Source organism: Cyprinus carpio, chromosome A25 (assembly GCF_018340385.1).
Source record: "Cyprinus carpio isolate SPL01 chromosome A25, ASM1834038v1, whole genome shotgun sequence".
NCBI lineage: Eukaryota > Metazoa > Chordata > Actinopteri > Cypriniformes > Cyprinidae > Cyprinus > Cyprinus carpio.
In genome coordinates this window covers 18,883,305-18,903,030 of record NC_056596.1, presented here as the reverse complement: position 1 = coordinate 18,903,030, position 19,726 = coordinate 18,883,305, and the positions used below count along the sequence as shown (strand labels likewise).

Here is a 19,726-nt window from a genome sequence, read left to right as displayed (position 1 = left end):
ATCCCATTGACTCCCATTCATTTCTGCGTCACTTTGACAGCGAATAACTTTACATCTGGGCGTTTAAAGACTCCATTTGTCCATTATTTATGTACAATGTATAAAGGGCTCCATTACCTTCTATGTCTGTAGTTCCAGTTTTTTGTAAAAATAGGCTAACGATTGCGTCATAACCACTCGACTCTCCGCATGTAGAGAAATTACCGTACAGACAGGAGGAGAAGCTCGCAGGCAAATCGGGGAGACGTCAAGAGATATGGCGTACTGGCGTTACATTTTAAAATACTATACAAAATAATTAATCAGAATACTTACTCCTGCTCACTTACGCCAAAGAACTCCCCGCTCAAGCTCGCCGTCTCTGCAAGATTAACGATGGCAGTTGGCACGACAGCTACTAGAAGATTTACATCTGTCAGCTGGTCATCAAGCTTAGTTTGAGTCTGCGCGTCAGAAACGGAAGTTCTAAAAATCGCTAAAAACGGGCTTCACTTACCACAATATCTATATTTGGACTGTATCTGGGTGGCTACGTCCGCTGACATTCAGGGCTGTAGAGATCGTCCCTAGGTGCTGATCCACTATCTTATCTATATTTGGACTGTATCTGGGTGGCTACGGTGACATCTGATCTCAATACAGACTGGATCCATATGGTTATGGTGACCTCGGAATAATAATGAAAGAGACCAATATTAGCGTAGATGCCATTCTTCTTATGATGTAGCAAATACATTGGGTGTTATGTGAAGTGTTCCTGCTTCCGGTTGACCTATAATGCAACCTAAAAATCCTTTAACGGATTTGAATTATAGAAATGTGATAGTGTGTTGTGTAAGCCAGGTTAAAGAGATGGGGCTTTAATCTAGATTTAAACTGACAGAGTGAATCTGCCTCCCGAACAACACTACATCGATTGTTCCAGAGTCTGTGTGCTAAATAGGAAGAGGATCTGCTGCCCGAAGTTGATTTTGATATTCAAGGTATTATCAAATGGCCAGAGTTCATACTTCCTTGATTCTAGTAAGAAAGCATAGGTCATAATTTAGATATATTTTTAAGATGGAAAATGCAGTTTTACAAATGCTAGAAACGTGGTTTTCAAAGGAAAGATTGCTATCAAATAGCACAACTAGGTTCCTAACTGATGACAATGAATCGACAGAGCAGCCATCAAATCTTAGACAGTGTTGTAGGTTATTACATGTGGAGGTTTTGGTCCAATAATTAAAACCTCATTTATTTTTTTTCAGAATTTAGCAATAGGAAATTACTAGTCATCCAGTTTTGTTTTTTTCAACTATGCATTCTGGTAGTTTTGCAAATTTGTATGTTTCATCAGGCCATAAGGAAATATAGAGCTGAGTATCATCAGCATAACAGTGAAAGCTAACACCATGTTTCTTGATGATATCGCCCAAGAGTAACATGTAAAGTGTGAAAAGGAAAGTACTGAGCCTTGTGGTACTCCATACTGCAATTGTGAACGATATGATACCTCATCATTCACTGCCACGAATTGATGACGGTCAGATAAGTAATATTTGAACCATGACAATGCAATTCCACTAATGCAAACATATTTTTGAAGTCTACTCAAAAGAATGTTGTGGTCGATAGTGTCAAACGCAGCACTAAGATCCAGTAGCACTAATAGAGAAATACAAACATAATCAGATAATAAGAGCATTGGTCACCATTTGCTCATGATGCGATCATCCTAAATGTTGCTACTGCAAATGAGTCATAAGCAGTAGCGCACAGTAGAGCACAATAGAGCACAATAGAGCATGGAAACAATTGCACCAGTTGTCCTTGTTACTGAAATTGATTTCTTTACAATTGGTTCAAAATAACTAATTACAGATTATTTTTTCCCCCCCTGAAATATAAATGTCTGAAATAAACATATTTTTTGTCTCAATTTTTTTTACAGTAGAGGAATAAACATCTTTTTGGTCAAAGTTTACCATTTTTAATTTGATTTATATGATTTTGTTAATAACAATGAAAAGGTGTAAAAACGTGAAAACAATGAAAAATTTTGAATAGTGCTATTTATTAAATAAATCCTGCAACAAAAATAAAATAAACACCTTGGCCCACATACCAACAGGCACTTTTCAGAGGGTCTGGTAAAAGTCCTGGTCTTGGATAATCTATAATTTGTTTCTGCTTTGGTTTGAACAATATGAGTGTGTTCGGCTGTTACGCTTTAAAAAAAAATGAGATGAGTGTGTTCGGCTGTTACAACTAAAATAAAAAAAAAAAAAAAAAAAATATAAAAAAAAAACAATAAAAGTTACAACTACAATAATAATAATAATAAGTATAATATAAAAACTATATAATAATAATAATAAAAATAAACAACAACAACGTTTTGATGACAAGATACTGATTTAATTCCATTTGTTTATTTTTTCAATAGTTCCAAAGTACATTATCTGTGAACATTTCAACAAAAACATTTAGGTCTAAAATTTATAAAAACCTCCGTAGATCGATCTCTATGTCATAATGCAATTTATGAACATTTTGTCAAAAACTTGTGGGCATTTTTTAACTTTTCTTAAAGAATGTATAAAATGGTACCGAAATTTTTAAGGTTCTACAGTACAACAGAACATGCACCCCTGTCACACTGACGGTATGGAGCATCCACACCCATAATCCACCGCGGCGCTGCTCTGTGAGTCACGTGACCCCGACATTAAAGCGGAAATGACAGTTAGCGCTTCACAGTCTCACGGCAGATAGAAGGTAGAGATCAAAACATTTTTTTGTGTGTGTGTTATTATAAACAGAAAACCGGTTAAATCACACATAAGCCTATTCGCTTTTATTAAGCGTTCTTCTCGACGATTTCAACTCTAGTGTGACTTTTGATCTAATAATGATGTACTGCTAGTCAAACATCGTCACTATCTCACCCATTATGCGAAATTAAACTTAAAATGATCAATGATTATACATCCTTAATAACTGCAGAAATGATCTCCCGTTGAGTGTTTCTGATGTCTAATTCTGAGGCGAAAATAAATGCAATGTTGTGATCAGCTGACCCTGCTGTATACCGTCGCTTTAATGACTTATTATTGCTATTTGTTTGTGTCTGCTCATCAAACCAGTTACTGGCCTGTGAAGCTATCAGACTGGGATATTCACATATTTCATTATGACACATTTTTATAAAGCATTATGGGATTACTCATCATTTTTCTTGTGATCCTTTCACAGTTTGTGTAAAATCTTCCTGCATTGAACTGTAATATGTGTCTGTGCTTCGTTTTTTTAATGGGTTTTAATGCTAGATGGAGATCTGTGGTTTATTATCCTCTGATTATAATCTACAGTGGCTGATTAAATATGAATGTTAATGAAGTTGATCATGCATTTCAGGGCTGTGATGTGATGTGATGTGATGATGGCAGCTGCCAGTGTGTCTCAGTCTGCCAGCGGTCAGGCCCCAGAGAAATCACAGTTGACCTTGAAAGGTAAGAAAAGCAGCCCTTTTTGATCCAGACCCATCAAGCATCAGCACCGTGCACTGTGATAGATTAATCTTGAATTGATGTGATTTAAAAGCTCATCTGACGCATCAGCTTGCAGCCTCAGTCCTGCGTGTGTTTTTGCACTGCGCCGTATGTCCTCTAGAGGGTGGTGTGTGCTGAATAATAACTTCAGAACTGCAAGCTGCTAGATCAGCTGATGTTCGTGTCAGGACACATTCACTCACATTTCCTGTTTGACAAAATCATAAATTTTTCCTGCCACCTTTACTCTTTGATCTTGGAATCATAGTCTTTGCGACTTATTTAATGCTTGTAATATAAATACCTTATCCACTCTACATAACTGTCTTGCCAACAGTAAGATGTCTTACTGTATTTTCTCCTCCCGAAAAAAGTAATTTAATGAAGTAAGCAGTGTGTGCTGTGTTGTCATAACATTATTGCGATGTTATCAGGGCTGGCCCCGCATGATAAGCCACATAAATGGTGCATTTCTGATGCACTTTGAATCAAAAATCGCAATTGAAAAAAAAAAAAGTTCTTGAGATTCATTATCTTTGATAACATGTACAAACATTACTACAAACTTGACCACCACGGTCCTGGAAATGCGGTCCTGAAACTGCAGCCTCTGCTATATCATCCAATTCAGCAGGTGGCACTGTTACAAAAAACTAGGTCTAGAAACTGCAGGCTCCGGTTGTGCAGGAACACCCTTCTCACATAGGGCCCACATGTTCACCAGGGGGCCCAATGCCAGGGGTTCAGACAGTAACTCTGGGTAATTGTAACTATGATAAAGCTTGCTTTTTCAGTGGTGTTTAAAAATAAAGAGGCAGTTTGGTTGTGTGTATCATTTGTGATAGTATCGTTTTAACAACGTGTATGCTGACATTGAGTATGTCACTCACTTTGAATATAACAAACAAAAAACCTAGTAGATTGCAGTTAAAATGTCTAAAAATATATTATAATAATATCTAATATATATTGTAATATAATGTTGCATAATTAAAAAAAATGTCCCCTAAAATAATTTAATTATTCAAAATATTATCCAATATATATTGTAATATAATGTAATATAATATAATATCAAAATTTTATATTTTTCTTTTTAATAATTTAATTATTCAAAATATTATCCCATAGCTTTATTTATGTGAGTTAAATTGCAGTGTAAATGCATCTAAATGCTGCTTTAGCTTCTGTGCCACTTCATAAAAATGGATTTTGTTAATACTGATTCAGTTCGATTGGAATCAGCCTAAAGTGCCTTATTATTCTAATTTAATTTATTTATTAAATGTATGAATTTTACATAATCGATGATGCATACATCTGATAAGATTAGAAAAAATACTACCAACACAAAAACAGGAAAAAAAGAGAGGAAAAAGACAAAAGAAGATAATGAAAGAAAGAAGTAAGACAGTAGTTGGGTAGTTGAATTATGATGATACACATTTTTTGAAATGGCGGCTGCTGGATCATATATTATCAGTTTAATTCAGCATTTCACGAGCGCTGTGATTTGACGATGCTGTGCCAATGTCACTGTCACCTTTTGGTATATTGCATGCATAGTATTGTTATTGTAGGGCACTTCGAAATACTGTGAAAGAATTCTAAAATACCTTGTTATCTGTTTAGATTGTAGAATGCACATTAGCTTCTTTTCCATCAACCAGTTAAAATTTACAACACTGCGAGTATGCTGCATACAACTTTTTTTTTTATATTTGCTATAACAACAACAAACACTTTAAGTTATCATATATTTTTACATAAAACATTTTTACATCTTGATAGTGTTTAAAAAAATTCAGATTCTTTCTTATTCTGCTCTATTATTCTTTATAGTTGTATTCAGTTGCACTTTATCCATTTTTGTAACATTTGTTTGCTTTATACGTTATTTTATTGTGTATTCTTTTATTGTATCTAAAGCTGCAGTCCCAAATTTCTCCACATACAGTGGATACATTTCTCTAAAAGAAATGGTTAAAATCTTATGTTAGTTTGCTTCAGAAATAAATATATCTATCTTTAAAGATAAATATACTAAGTAAGAGTAACACACAGTAAGGTGAAACAGAACCCATTTAGAAAATTTGCTTAAGGCCCCCAAAATGCTAGGGCCGCCGCTGGATGTTATTACTGTTACTTCTTGTTCATTTTAATTGTAAATATGATATGGGATGTATAACTTTAATGTATAATTTAGAACTTAGCCAAAAATGAAATGTACTAATTCTTATTGAAATTTTGCAAAACTTCTGTTCTTCTCTTTAAGAAAGATTAAGTGTTGAAAGTGTTTGTTTTTGTGTTTGTTCTGCTCATCTGACAGTGCTATCTGCTAAGCCTCAGTCTCCTAAACTCCCCAGTCGTCACTCTCGTTTGAGTTCATTTGTGGAAGTGACCGCTGATGGCCTGACCAGTGAAACGAAGAAAACAGGCAAACGCACTGGACACCTAGAGCTGCAGTGGAATGAAGACCTCACTCTGTAAGGCGTTATGTGACTGAGATTATATATTGTCTACTTATTTCATTTCAAATGACCTAAAACTTCTGAATCTGCAATCAGTAATCAGTAACCAAGTAAAAACAGTAATAAAAAAGAAAAGAAAAAAAAATCTTCTAAAATCTATTTTAAAAAGCCACATCAGTTCTAGGGGACTTAATTAAATGACTGCTTACTGTATGGAGGTAGTTTATTCTATATATATATAATTATTATTTTTTTTTCACATTTGTATTATTGTTTTTTTTTTTTTTTTTATTACAAAATGACTATACGTGACTCCTCAGAGTCGTTTGGATCTGAAGTTGTGGAGTTGTCACACATTGAGGAAGGAACTTCTGGGCAGTGCCACCATTGATTTACTGGACACTCTACGAACACATGATGGCAAGAGTAAGTTCATCACAAACAGACAAAACTCCAAACACCATTAAAACTGCAATTCACGATTAGTAGGGATGTTGATGCATACCTTTTTATAAATATATTTTCACATTAATTCTCCAAGTTAATGTGGAAACAACATGAAGACGGTATTTGAAATATTTGATATTTTGAAAATAAATAAATAAATAAATTATACTCATGCTGATGAGATAAAATAAGTAAGCCATTCAACATTACAGTATAACTGAAAGCTAGGTCTAAACTGCAAATTACCAGATATCATAACCATGTAAACGATACCCACATAAACCCATTGTATAATATTATATAGGTTTGGTGATTTTTCTGTCAGCTATTTGTGTTAAATGAAAGCTGTCAGTTATTTTTTTCTCCACTTTAGACTAGAGTTTAATTTGCACATTAATTTTTACGATTAAACATTTAAAGCCTTATTTATACTTAAAGAGGAATAATGGGTTGTAAGGGCTACTGTGTGCACTTAAACCTTCCTCAGTTTTCCACTTTTTCCTGCTTCATGGAGCCTGTGAACAGTGCACAGATGATCATATACTGTAATGCTAACCAAAGTGTGTGGTGAAAAGATATCCACTTATAATTTGACATTAGCAATACTGTTTCTGGGTCCAAGCCTCTGCTAGTTTCAACTGAGAATACTATCTGAACAGCCGTTTATAAGCACTGTTTATTCATATCAAACGTAAGCTAACTGGGTGAACACTACAGACTCTGGGCACCAAGTATTTGAACAATTCATAAAAGACGAATCCCTGCCTGGCCATCAGAGATTCAGGTATGGAGATAAAGGTTAGGATCATGATTTTTGGGTAGTATTACAGCATGCCATGTGTGTATATTAGCCCCGTCTGAAAACAAGGCTGTGAGGGATGAACTTAGTCTTTACAAAATGACAAGCACCATATAAAAGTCTTAAATCACTTGTCATTTTTACAACTAACAACTTTCAAAACGGTTTTGTGGAGTTTTGTCTACTAAATGTTTTTTTCCCTTCTCTTAAATGTTTTAAGGAAAGAAAAAATCAGCTGATCAATTGGCATGTTGTTAAACAGCAGTACAGCCCATTGAAAACACTGTACTTCTGTCCCTCACAGCCTCGTTTTCATTCCTGTCAAACACTGAATATGGCACTACCCTGACTAAACTCTGTAGCTACTTCAGGAATTGGAAAAAAAAGAAGCTGTGTTAATTGCCTTAATTATTTTTATGTGTTTGTTAAACAACAAATATTAATCACAGAAATCAACAAGTAGTTTTCCCAGCCCTAAAGTTAAGGTTAAAATCAGTGCTGATCACCTCAGACATTCATAACACCTAGTAACTGAGATTAAAACAAAACAGTTCTTTTTTTTCTTGCATTCTATGCTAGAAGGGTGAAAAGTCTCTGATTGAAAACGTGACCTTCTGTAATTAATACTTTTTTTGCATTGTTGGTCTTTTGACACTACCGGTCTGAAAGATTTGGAATACGTGTGTACTGTACAGACTTGCCACATGTTCCTTTCAGCTCAGTGCGGTGTTTTTCCTGAAAGGTTTTGAGGTTTGACTTTCAGCAGCGTCACTCCACAATGTTAGTCCTAGTTTTTTCTGAGTCAGCTGTCTCATTGTTTAGAGAAACGATTATATGTAGAAGTTCCTGTCAAATGTGCAGAGAAGCAGCCTCTGGTGCAATTTTCAAGACTAACACAATAAAAACGACTTCTTTTTTTTTTTCGTTTTTTTTTTTTTCGCATTTACAAGAAAGGATAATTTTAAATTTTTTTATTTTTTTGTTCCACTGAGGAAATCTGTACAGGTTTGGGATGACATGAGGGTAAATTATGACAGAATTTTAATTTTGATTGAACTGTTCTTTAACGTTTTCTTAATAAGATAAAGACATAGTGTTTTTATGTTTGCTGTTCTTGTATAAGTTTCTGACAGCTGTTATGTGAGCGTATGTTCAGAGGTATGTAAGGCTAACATGGGATAGATTGAAATGAACAGCTGAGCTCTCCCCCAAACCCTTTTAAATCAGTTTCACTTCTGTCCTGCTATTTTAAAATACAAAATATGAACCAGTGAGTGTGTTGCCAAAACAAAGAATCAGTCAAATAAAATGTCATGAATGTAAATGAAATTTAAGTTTTAAAAACTGAAAAAAGAATGTATTTGCTAGCACTAAAGCTCTCTCTCTCTCTCTCTGTCTTTGACTGGCAGTGGAGAATGTTCAGCTCAGTCTGGTTCTACAGACAGAGAACAAAGGCTCGGTTGTAGCAGGAGGTGAGCTCAACGTCTGTCTGGACGGCCTGGTTGTTGATTTAGGATCTCTGCCCAATGGCAACGCTGCCCCAGACAGTAAGTCCTGTTCACAGACACACATGCACATTTCATAGAAAACACTCATAGAACACACAGAACACATGAACAAATGCACATTCATGAGTTTGCAAAGCCTTGGCTGTGACTCCACCTAAACTAAATGCAGGAATCGCGGAGGTTGTGGTGAGAGGGGTTGGGATGGAAAGAGTCGAATCTTACCAGAAGAGGCCCAGCGAATGCTCACAAGAGAGCTTTTCTCCTCTGTGTACTCACAACTGACAAACACCGCCCAGGAGGTCACTGGGTTTTATGACCACTCACAATCCTAATCTGTTCAGACTCATGCAGTCATTTCTGATTGGGAGTAAGTTGCTTTGGGAAGCAGCCATATGTCAGTTAGACAGTAGAGGGATTTCTTAAATTGAATCTGTTACTGTAGGAAGACTGGCATTGTGAGTTTAGTTAGTGAACGATTGTCTCTAGCTGGTAAAATGATTAATATGACAGTCTGTTAACTACGCTGTGACTCTCAACATCTTACATTTAAACCACAAATTTTCAGAATGTAATGTTTATATAAAGCCATAAGTTGAGAAATAGAGAATGTGTGGTATACATGTGTCTAGAGTTGTCTCTTAACTGCTGACATTTAAAGGACACATTTTCAGAAGTGTTTTATATTTTTCAGGAGGGTATGGTTGAGATTTTGCCTCCAAAATGTTCCCATGGCTAAACCCTCCACCTGCCAAAAAGCCATTATGATATTATATATTCTAATTTTATATACCTTACCCTATTTGACTAGATAGGGGCTTCTGACTTATTGTAGACTACAAAATGAAAACGGCAACGTTTTGTATTACAGTAATATTTAAGTAGTATTTAAGACATGAAATCCAAATTGGCCCAGTTTATTTGGTTAATGTATGTCTTATTGTGAATGATATTCATTTCATCTTTTTAACATATCAAGTTAAAAGTCATTCATCTTTTGAAAACATCATGACTGTCAAGGTAAACAAGTCTCTAAAAAATATATTTTTGACTTTTTACAAAGGCGAGATTAATTCAGGATTTAAACTCTTATGTGGTGTGACTGCACAAAAATGTTCATTCCTACATGATATTTGTGCATTAATAATTAATGATACTTAAATGATACTGTTTACCTTTAAAAAATATTATTTATTTTATATAATAAAGATGTGTGCATTCACACAATTTAAGGAAGATCTTTTAAAAATTTACACCTTTTACAAATGGTGTAAAATGCATCTGAAAATTCCAGAATGTAATAATTGATTATGATGACAATTGAGTAGACTAATGCACTTGAGATGAAGACAGTGCTGTGCTTGTTCTGACGGCCCTTCTCTCTCATGCTCACTCCAGGATAGCATAGCCTTCCATGCCATTTTGCTTAAAGGTGACCTATTATGCCCCTTTTTACAAGATGTAAAATAAGTCTCTGATGTCCCCAGAGTGTGTGTGTAAAGTTTTAGCTCAAAATACCTTACAGATAATTATTTATAGCTTGTTAAAATTGCCACTTTTAGGGTATGAGACAAAATACGCAATTTTCATCTTTCCCTTTAAATACAAATGAGCTGGTGCTCTCGGAGAAGAGGGCGGAGCTTCAAGAGCTCAAGCTCTGGCAATACCGGTGCTAGCCTTTGCAAATAAACACACCAAAAACACCACAATCATTAAAACCCTACAAAAAACACACAAAAATTAATAGATAAAAAACATAGTTAAATAAATATCAGCACCCCTGCATTTAATACTTTGTGCAGTTTCTTAATCTGGCGGAATCTCCTTTGCATATAAGTACAAATAAATCATGCAATTATTAGTACATGAATCCCATTGTTTGGTCATTCAAGTCATCCTCCTCACTGTGTGTGGTGTGAATGAAGACATGTCCTCTTCCAGGCTGAGTTTTAACATCTCCAATTAATTATTGCTCTGATAGTGCAAATGGGCATTTTCAACAGTTTAGCTATTTTCTTCTTGCCATTTCCTAATTTATGTAGCTCTTCAACACAAAAAGAGGAATTTGACCTGTATGTTACCTCATATTTATACCCAAGTGAAACAGGAAGTCATGCCTTACCACTGAAGTATTCATAATTACACAAGAAACCATACTGTAGAAAATTAATGGGAATTGATTTTCAGTTTCAGATTTTAACTAATACAAATTTTTTATTTTGCAAGAAATTGTGGTACATGTTTTTTTTTTTACTTCAATAAATGTTAGATTTTGATAACAATTTCAACAAAATAAAAAACACATAAACACCAAATAAATTTTCTTTAGCGTACCAATATTCCGACTCAGTTTGGACAGCATTTTTGCATCAGTTGTCTTTCAGAGAATCATCAGTGAAGCCCATTAGAGCGTCCATTGCGTTGTGTCTTTAGCAGTCGTGTCGTGTCTTTAGTGGACGAATGTTATTTCTGACACATTTGCAGAACTGCCCCATCCACCTTCAAATAAAAAAAAAAACAATTTTCAATTTATACTGATTCTAAAACAAAAACAAATAATAGCAATAATAGCAAAATACGTAAAACACCAGAAAGCAGCATACTAAAGACTAGTAAAATAACTGAAAAAAAAACTAGCTGCAAATGTATTTATCCAGTATTGAAAAAGGTAAATTTAGATTTTGGGAGAAAAAAAAATAGCAGCAGCAAGTGCATTTATCAGCAAAGATTTTTTCACATTCAGTTTACAACTTAGACACAGCATTTAGCAGACGCTTTTATCCAAAGCGACTTACAAATGAGGACAATGGAAGCAATCAAAAACAACAAACAAAACTGAGAATTGTTATAGCAATGATATATAAGTGCTATAACAAATCTCAGTTAGCTTAAACGCAGTACACGTAGCAAGGGCTTTTAAATAATTATTATAAATAAAAAGCAAACAGATAGAATAGAAAAAGAATAGAGCAGCAAGCTAGTGTTAGAGGTATTTTTTTATATAATTGTATAATAAAATGAAATAAAATAGATAGAATACAAAAAGATTATATAAAAAAAATAACATAAAATAAAATAAAACAATATTAATAAATAAAAGAAAAAAAAACAATAATAAATGAAAAAAAAATCATAACTGAAGATAAAATCAGATTAATCGATGAGCAAATAATGGTCAGTCCTACATTTAATATGCTATTCATACAGTTTTAGTCATTCTGGAATCTCTGTGGTTTGGGTTGAATGCATGCATTGGATATATTTGTGAAAATCTTATTTTGTAAACACAATTTGAATTTGGAAGTGTTTTTGTTTCCATTTAGGTAGATTGGGTGGGAGCTGCTTAACCTATGAATGAGGTTGTGATAAACACCAACAGAAGCTCTGAGTGTAAATGCTTCTTATGCATGTGCCTATGAAGGACTTTACTGTTGTTGTGGAGATGAATGATCTGTTGCTTTTGATTTTGTTGTGTTTAGTCAGTGATTTGTCTGACTCTGTTTTTCAGTTACTCATTGTACACATACACACACCCTCTTGGCAGTTGACACTCTTTTGATTGGCAGTTTGACTTTAATGTCCTTCACAACATATCAACTGACAACAACTGGCTTTGTGATGCGCTCTCAAATTCTGGTTTTAGCCACGTACAGTTTAAAGATCTGGAGTGTGTTTTCTCTCAGTGTGCGAGTTTGTGTTTGACCTTCAGCAGTGGATAAAGGTTGGAGTGTGTGCAGGACTGTTAGGGTCCTCTGTTCGCTCTGAAGTCGCTCTTGTTGGCTTAATGTTTTCCCTCATTTCCCCGGGCGTTTTTTTTTTTTTTTCTTTCCTGAAACACACGCAGTACATAAACAGGTCTTTGTGTACAGGCCTGGGTAAGACAGAATGGCACACACACGTTCAGTAAACAGAAACTTGTTCTCAAACTTTCTTACGGTTACTTGTGATGTTTGTAATAAAAGTTTTAATGCCGCTCCAACTGAGTTTTGTAACTGCAAACCTTTTAATTAACAAAAAAATTAATGTTACACTACTTAAAGAAAACAAGGCAAAATGCAAACACGATTAAATAAGAGCAACAACATAAGCAGTGTCAAAATTTATTTGCCTTAATTTCAGATGTATTTCAGTATGAAATGAATGGTTATCCACAAATAACAAGATCCCCTTATGGGATTCTAAACTATGATTTTCAGAACTTTAGAGTAATGTTCACTCTATTTTTTCTATATAATGAACAGATTTGCATGAGGAACAGAGCAAAATTTTAATTATTATCTCCTCCACCACAGCTCTCAAATCTTATTTAAATTGGTCTATCTATAAATGTGCCTCTTCCAGATGTTTCAGACAAAGTTATTGTCAGATGTCATTGTTTCTTGTGCTCATATTCAAATTGCACAAGTCTGAGAGCTAACTAGGAGGAAAAGATTTTCTGTGAATAATAACTTTGTGTGAGAAACAGACAGAAATATTATAATTATTATATAGACTTGGGCAGGCTTGAAATATAGCATACAAGTCATATGGACTGACACATTTATATGGAAAAACAGTGTGAACATTTTGCTCAGCATCTCGTTTTTGTGCTCAAGGAAGAAAAGAAGTCATACATGTTTGGAACAACATGAGGGTGTCTTTCTTACACAAATCATTGAAAACATGAATGCACAAGGATGTTTTTCTGAGTAATACTATGACCAGCACTTTCCAAGTTGTGCTTTGGTGTCTCTCTACCCTTTGGAGCTTTATAGCATTAGATGTCCCATGTTTTTGTGCTTTTGTAATTGCTATATATGTGAAATTATCAAACATACAGAAATAGGTCATAAAGAGTAGGTCGTTTTAGGAACTTCAGATGGCTCTGGTTTTCCCCCTGTGATACAGGCATGAACAACTTTTCTACATGATGTATGTGAATCACTCCTAATGCACTTACTTATGATTTTATGTATTTTTTTTCTGTGCAGAGATAGTTCACTTGAGCAGGTCTAATCTGCACAGAGCTCATAGTGAAGACACCCCGAGTACCAGCAGCCCACGTGGACGGTCAGCACAAATATCTTCATTTTTTTCAATTGTTTATCAATGACTATTCTTAATATATTTTCTGCTTCTCCTGTTTCATGTCTTCTGTTGTGCTTTCTCTCTCATGTCCTAGTAAGCATGTCCTTGTTTCCAATGCATAATATCCTAAATGAGCTAAAGAATCACAAGTTGGGGTTAGTGGTGTGACTGCTATATTTGAGTAATCCAGTAAATTGAATGCAGTGAAAGGTGCTTCATACAATTTTTGGTTATTTTCTCTGATTTGGAAACAACTCCAGAACCACATTTGTAGCTGTTGTAAAACATCAATTAATAAATAAAGACATATCAGCTGCTTTGTTGCAAAAAGTTACCATATGTTGAACATTGCACACACAGTGGTTTATTATGACGGAATTGTGCTGAGAAAACATGCTTGGGAGGGTGGGCACAATTTTTATAAAAAATTTTACCTTTAAGAAACTTCTGCTTACTTGTACAAATCAAAAGACAAAAATGTAAGTTCTGTCATACCAGAAGCTGAGTTGCCAAACCCACCAGTATGTTCCAAATAATCATGACTGGCAAGCAAATGTGTTGGTGATAAACATTATCTGGTCATTCTTAGGTCTGATTTACTAAGATCCCAAATAATAGAATTTGCTTGAGCAAATTGTGTGCACCCTTTGTGAGAGTATAGGATATTTACTTAAAATTCTTGCTCCGTTTACAGATAGGTTGGACACACCCATAATTAAGCATATTCCATAATTAAACATATTCACTGTGTGTGGGTTTACAGAGGAAATACACAGAAATAACCGGCATGCATACATACAGTAACAACACTGTCTGAAATTAATCTTGTCATATATTTTCAGACGTTTAGCTCATTCGTCTGTGGGTTCTTGTGGAGATTCTCCAGCTGACGTCAGAGGAGCTGTTCTCACTAATGGTGAACTGAACGGAGAAGCTGCAGACAACACATGCCACCGCAACTCAAAGACAGCCATCAGCAGTCTGAGCGACGCTGGTCAGATACACACACACACACACACACACACACACACATTACAAACATACAAACCCACTCAGGCTGCTATGAAATATGATCCTGACTCACTGAGATATAAGGTGATGAGTGCTTATCTCAATCTAATACTTTAATCAATAGCTATGTTTCCATCACCCTGTTTTATGCACATTTTGAAGTATCATATCAGAAACGAGTGATGGAAATGCCAAATTTGATTTGATAAAAAAAGCTCAAAAAAAATCCAAAAAAGATGGTTAATGTGGATAATGAGAGATGAAAACGCATTATCCGAATAATTAATGTGGATAATGAGAGATGGAAACGCATTTGCTGAATAAATTCCTCCATGCGCATCATGTGATTTTGAATTGTGGTACGGCAAAACCTGACTAACCAGCAGACCAATCTCATTTCACAGGATCTGAAATGTTATTATGGTCTTTCTTAAATGCCCGAGCAAAGTCTGTCGTCAAAAGTGTTTCTGTATAATTGCCTCCCAGAACTGTCTTACACAACTGTGTTGCCAAACAGCAGCATCCACCCCCAAAAGCAATGAGCACATTTACTGTGTTTCGTCTGCTCGCTCTGAGGAGCAAGTCATTTATATATGAAAATTATTAGATTGAGTGGCTTCTTCTACTTTACTTAGTGATATTTAGTGCTAGTTTATCAGGAAGTGACGATTTTCTTCTCTTTGACTCACTGGATGGTAACAGTTCTTATTCTGAAATGTATTAAGTGATATTCCAATTTGGTGCATGAGTTATATTCACAACTTTGGATGGAAATCCAGCTAATGTGTTCATTCACAAAAAGTGCTTTTATTTTGACAAAATGTGTAAGCACAGTAAACATTTTTCTGCTTTTAATAATAAGCATATCCCACCCTTTATTTTCTCATTCATCCATGCTTTATTCCTCTGACTTTTCAGTAGCTTTAAGAATTCCTGCCCACTGATAATTGGACATGTTTACATATGCAGTATCGCAGTATAAATGATATAGCAAAATCTCAGCTGATTGACACCTAAATGGATAGTTCACCCAAAAATGAAAATTCTGTCATGACCCACGTGTATGTGGTTTCAATCTCATAAGACTATTGTTAATCAATCTCATAAGACTACTGGAGGAAGTCATGGCCTAATGGTCAGAGAGTTGGACTTGTAACCCAAAGGTTGCGATTTGAAACAATCAGTATTGTATAAAGTGTTATACAAATAAAGGTGACTTGACTTCACTTGAAACCTGAGAGGTTTCTGTCACTACTGCAAAAAAAAAAATAATAATAATTTGTCAAAGTTTTAAATAAAACAAAGGTTAATGCTGCTTCAATTCTTCTACTTCAAAATTTCACATTCAATTTCATGTGTTATTTAACATTTCTTTGTAATTATTAGTAAAATTTATAAGCAATTTCTGAGAGAATTTTTTTCTACGGCAAATTTTTTTTCAGTGGTAGGTTTTAAAAACTGATCGACACACATAGAATTCATTACATTTGGCAAACATGGAAGCTCAAATAATGCCTTTAACAACCCATATTTTGAACTTTTTTGGTTACCTGAACTTTTAATGGAGGAGCAGAACCTCTCAGGTTTTGTTTAAATTATCTTAATTTGTGTTTCGAAGTCTTAAGGGTTTGGAATGACATGAGGGTAAGTAAATGATGATGAGTCAGTATATATTTATCGCCCTACTTAGGCTCTAGTAAACAATCTTTGAGTGATTTGGTATGGTGGTGTTAATTTTAAGCTTTTTGTTGGTCTTTGCTCAGGTAAAGGTGAGACAGCTGCTAATGGGATTGAGGGCGGTCATCTATCACGTCCAGCTCTATCTCCACCCTCACTGAGCTCAACCCCCTCTTCTGGGATCGACAGTTCTGCCCCGCCAGCCGCCACAGAGACCCCGTCCTCCACCGACCAGACCAGTGTAGCCACAGAGACAAACACCACTGATGCATTGCCTGCTGGGTACGTCAGAGAGCCGGGGCTGAATTTAAACATGAAAACATGCCATATCGGTTTGCTCAGTGTTTTTGATTTCTTGTAGTTGGGAACAGCGAATTCTGCCTCATGGACGAGTCTACTATGTGGATCATAACACAAAGACCACCACATGGGAGAGACCTCTCCCACCAGGGTGTGTATCTGTCTTTGTCACATATTTATACATGCTGACAGGTAATGTTTATGGAAGGAGTTGCTAGATCAATGTCCATCCCTAACAATTTGCACATTAACATCAAATCTCACTTCAACACCCTAAAAGGTTATCGAGTACGTCACTTTGCAAAAAAAACAAAAACCTGCCTTGAGAGTGCACGCTGTTACTGTATGATGTAGAATATCAGTGTGATATTGACCAGTTAATTTGGGTAAGATTCAAGAATTTGGACAAGGAGATGTAATGATATCCCCATATCTATGGAAATTAACCATATAGCTAACAAAAACTGCCTAAAGAAACTTGATATGATCCGTCTAAGTGGTTCACTACAACTAAAAGTCCTATAATTCCTCAACCGTATGATCAGTGAAGTTGAAAATTAGTATGCTACTGCTTTGGTCGTCGTCCTAACATATTCTCTAATATGACTAAAAAAACATGACCATCTGCAGCCAATCCAGTTTCATCGGCTAATAATGCCTGCATATGGATAACAAGTCATTTTGAGCAAACTTGCTTAGTTTCATGAATTTATGATGCTTTAACAGCAAATCAGGCATTTCAACTGAAAGATGAAAGCTGTGATCCTAATGTTGTCCACCACACTACAGGGACATGCAGTATAAATCTTGTAGGTCTATTTCCATCACTTTATTATCTTACAACCTTAAAAAAACTTATAATTTAATCTAAAAGTCAGTGAAGGTTCAAGATGAACTTGCTGTAAAAACCATATGATAAGATACATTTCAGTTGGATCGCTAATCATCCAGATGGGCCATTGGTGCTTGGACCTGATGATTACTGCTTGCAGTTATATTTATAATTGAATTTTATTTTTGATTAAATGTAGAAATTTGCAAGAAAATGCTTAAAAGGGTCATATGATGCGATTTCAGTTTTTCCTTTCTCTTTGGAGTGTTACAAGCTCTTGGTACATGAAGAACATCTGTAAATTTGCAAAGACTAAAGTCTCAAATCCAAAGAGATATTCTTTATCAAAGTTAAGACTCTGCCACACCCCCCTTAAACGGCTCGTTCTAACACGCCCCCACATATCTACGTCACTATGTGGAAATATTTGCGTAATCCCGCCCAAATGTTCACGCAAAGAAAGAAGGAGTGGTTTCAGTAACCGCAGTTAGTGTTGAAGCAGCCATGTCAGGGAGATGCTGTGTGAAAGCAAAAGCACTTTATTTGGCCTTCCGAAAGTAGATGCATTTAGGACTTTAAGATTATTTACAACAGAACAGCAAGGCATCGTGGACGACCATTTTGTGAACCTAGGAGAGGAGATAATTCTGAATTTGCTACGACAATCTGGCGCTTCTGTGAAGGTGCACAGTTTTACACTCTCCATCAGACAGAAATGTTATTTGAGGTATTCAGACGTGAGTTTTGTATTTCAGTTTTGTATTTTGTATTGGAACAACCACTGGCTCTGCACCCCTTTGCCTAAATAAACTACTTCAGACTTGTGTGTCCTCCAGAAGCTTGCATTCTGCAAGTGAAAAAAAGTTGTGGGTTTGCATCTCATTACCAGCAGGAAATGTAGGTGGGGGAAGTGAATGAACAGGGTTCTCTTCCACCTTCAGTTCCCACAGCTGAGGTGCCCTTGACCAAGGCACCAAACCCCCAACTGCTTCACGGGCGCTGCAGCAAAAATGGCTGCCCACTGCTCTGGGTGTGTGTTCATGGTGCGTGTTTGTTCACTACTCACTTGCTGTGTGTGTGCACTTGGATGGGTGGAATGCAGGGCACAAATTCTGAGTATGGGTCACCATACTTGGCCACATGTCACGTCACTTTCACTTTCACATGTTCTTCAGCAACAAAGTTCTTGCAGACATGAAAGCAAAAGGTTGAAAAGTGAAATTGCTGTACTGGTGAAGAAAGTGAACTTAGAACAAAACATTGAGGTTGGATCTAGATATTTATAACGATCCGACAAGTCCTTCAACTACAGTACTCTTGTGGGCGTCCGGAAACAGATTTCCGTGCTCTATGACAATCTGCATAATAAACTGCGTTTGTTCTTGAGTCTTTGAGAGGAGTTTGTTGTACTCTTGGATAAGCACCTAGCACCGCCTCTTTCTGTCGTGTCATTGGTCACCGTCAGGCTCTTAGCAATCTCCTCAGTTGTGATGTACGTTACAATGTTTGCCCAGGTACCAGGATCTTTATTTAGGTGCTGGTGGAGATCAAGAATAACAAAGAAGTTGCAAGTGTTGTTCCTTTTTTTCCTCCACCATGACATCTGGATCACTGAGATAACAGAGTGCGGCTCCTCGTGAGATAACACACATTATCAAACAAGGTCTCTAAAAATCCTAATTCGAACTCCTCTTTTGTGTTCCTCTAATTCGTCTCCCTACTTCCTTTAAATAGGCCTAACATTAACGATACAACCTCTTCAAAACTCCTAATACACATCTCTTCCATCTACAGTTGACCCTCTAGCACTCTCTATTCTATTTCTATCCTCCTTTCGTGGTCTGCACTGCTGCTTTATGCTTCACGGTATCCTTTTTCCCCCATGCGGTAGAGATATACTTAACATCGCCAATGGACGGAAGCTTGCAACCTGATAAAGACTTCTCCTTGCTTCCAAGCAAGTACACTTATCAGAACAGTCAAAGGTTTATCAATGAACGAAACCTTTGCTAATATCACCAATCAGATCTTGAAGTACCAGTTTTAAAAATTTACATTCATTTACGCAAAACTTGCAGCAA

At 35.8% G+C, this 19,726-nt stretch overlaps 1 protein-coding gene across 2 annotated transcripts in view; it reads left to right on the top strand.

Moving 5' to 3' along the window:
• The first annotated feature begins 2,628 nt into the window (after positions 1-2,628).
• wwp2 (WW domain containing E3 ubiquitin protein ligase 2) overlaps positions 2,629-19,726 on the top strand; it is a 36,893-nt gene continuing 19,795 nt past the window's right edge. For both annotated transcript variants that reach the window (XM_042715809.1, XM_042715808.1), the window contains exons 1-9: positions 2,629-2,763; positions 3,403-3,497; positions 5,866-6,023; positions 6,313-6,433; positions 8,663-8,800; positions 13,729-13,807; positions 14,668-14,819; positions 16,600-16,795; positions 16,875-16,964. In XM_042715809.1, the coding sequence (XP_042571743.1) occupies positions 3,425-3,497; positions 5,866-6,023; positions 6,313-6,433; positions 8,663-8,800; positions 13,729-13,807; positions 14,668-14,819; positions 16,600-16,795; positions 16,875-16,964 (1,007 nt within the window). In that variant the 5' untranslated portion in view covers positions 2,629-2,763; positions 3,403-3,424. The remainder of the gene's footprint in view (positions 2,764-3,402; positions 3,498-5,865; positions 6,024-6,312; positions 6,434-8,662; positions 8,801-13,728; positions 13,808-14,667; positions 14,820-16,599; positions 16,796-16,874; positions 16,965-19,726) is intronic.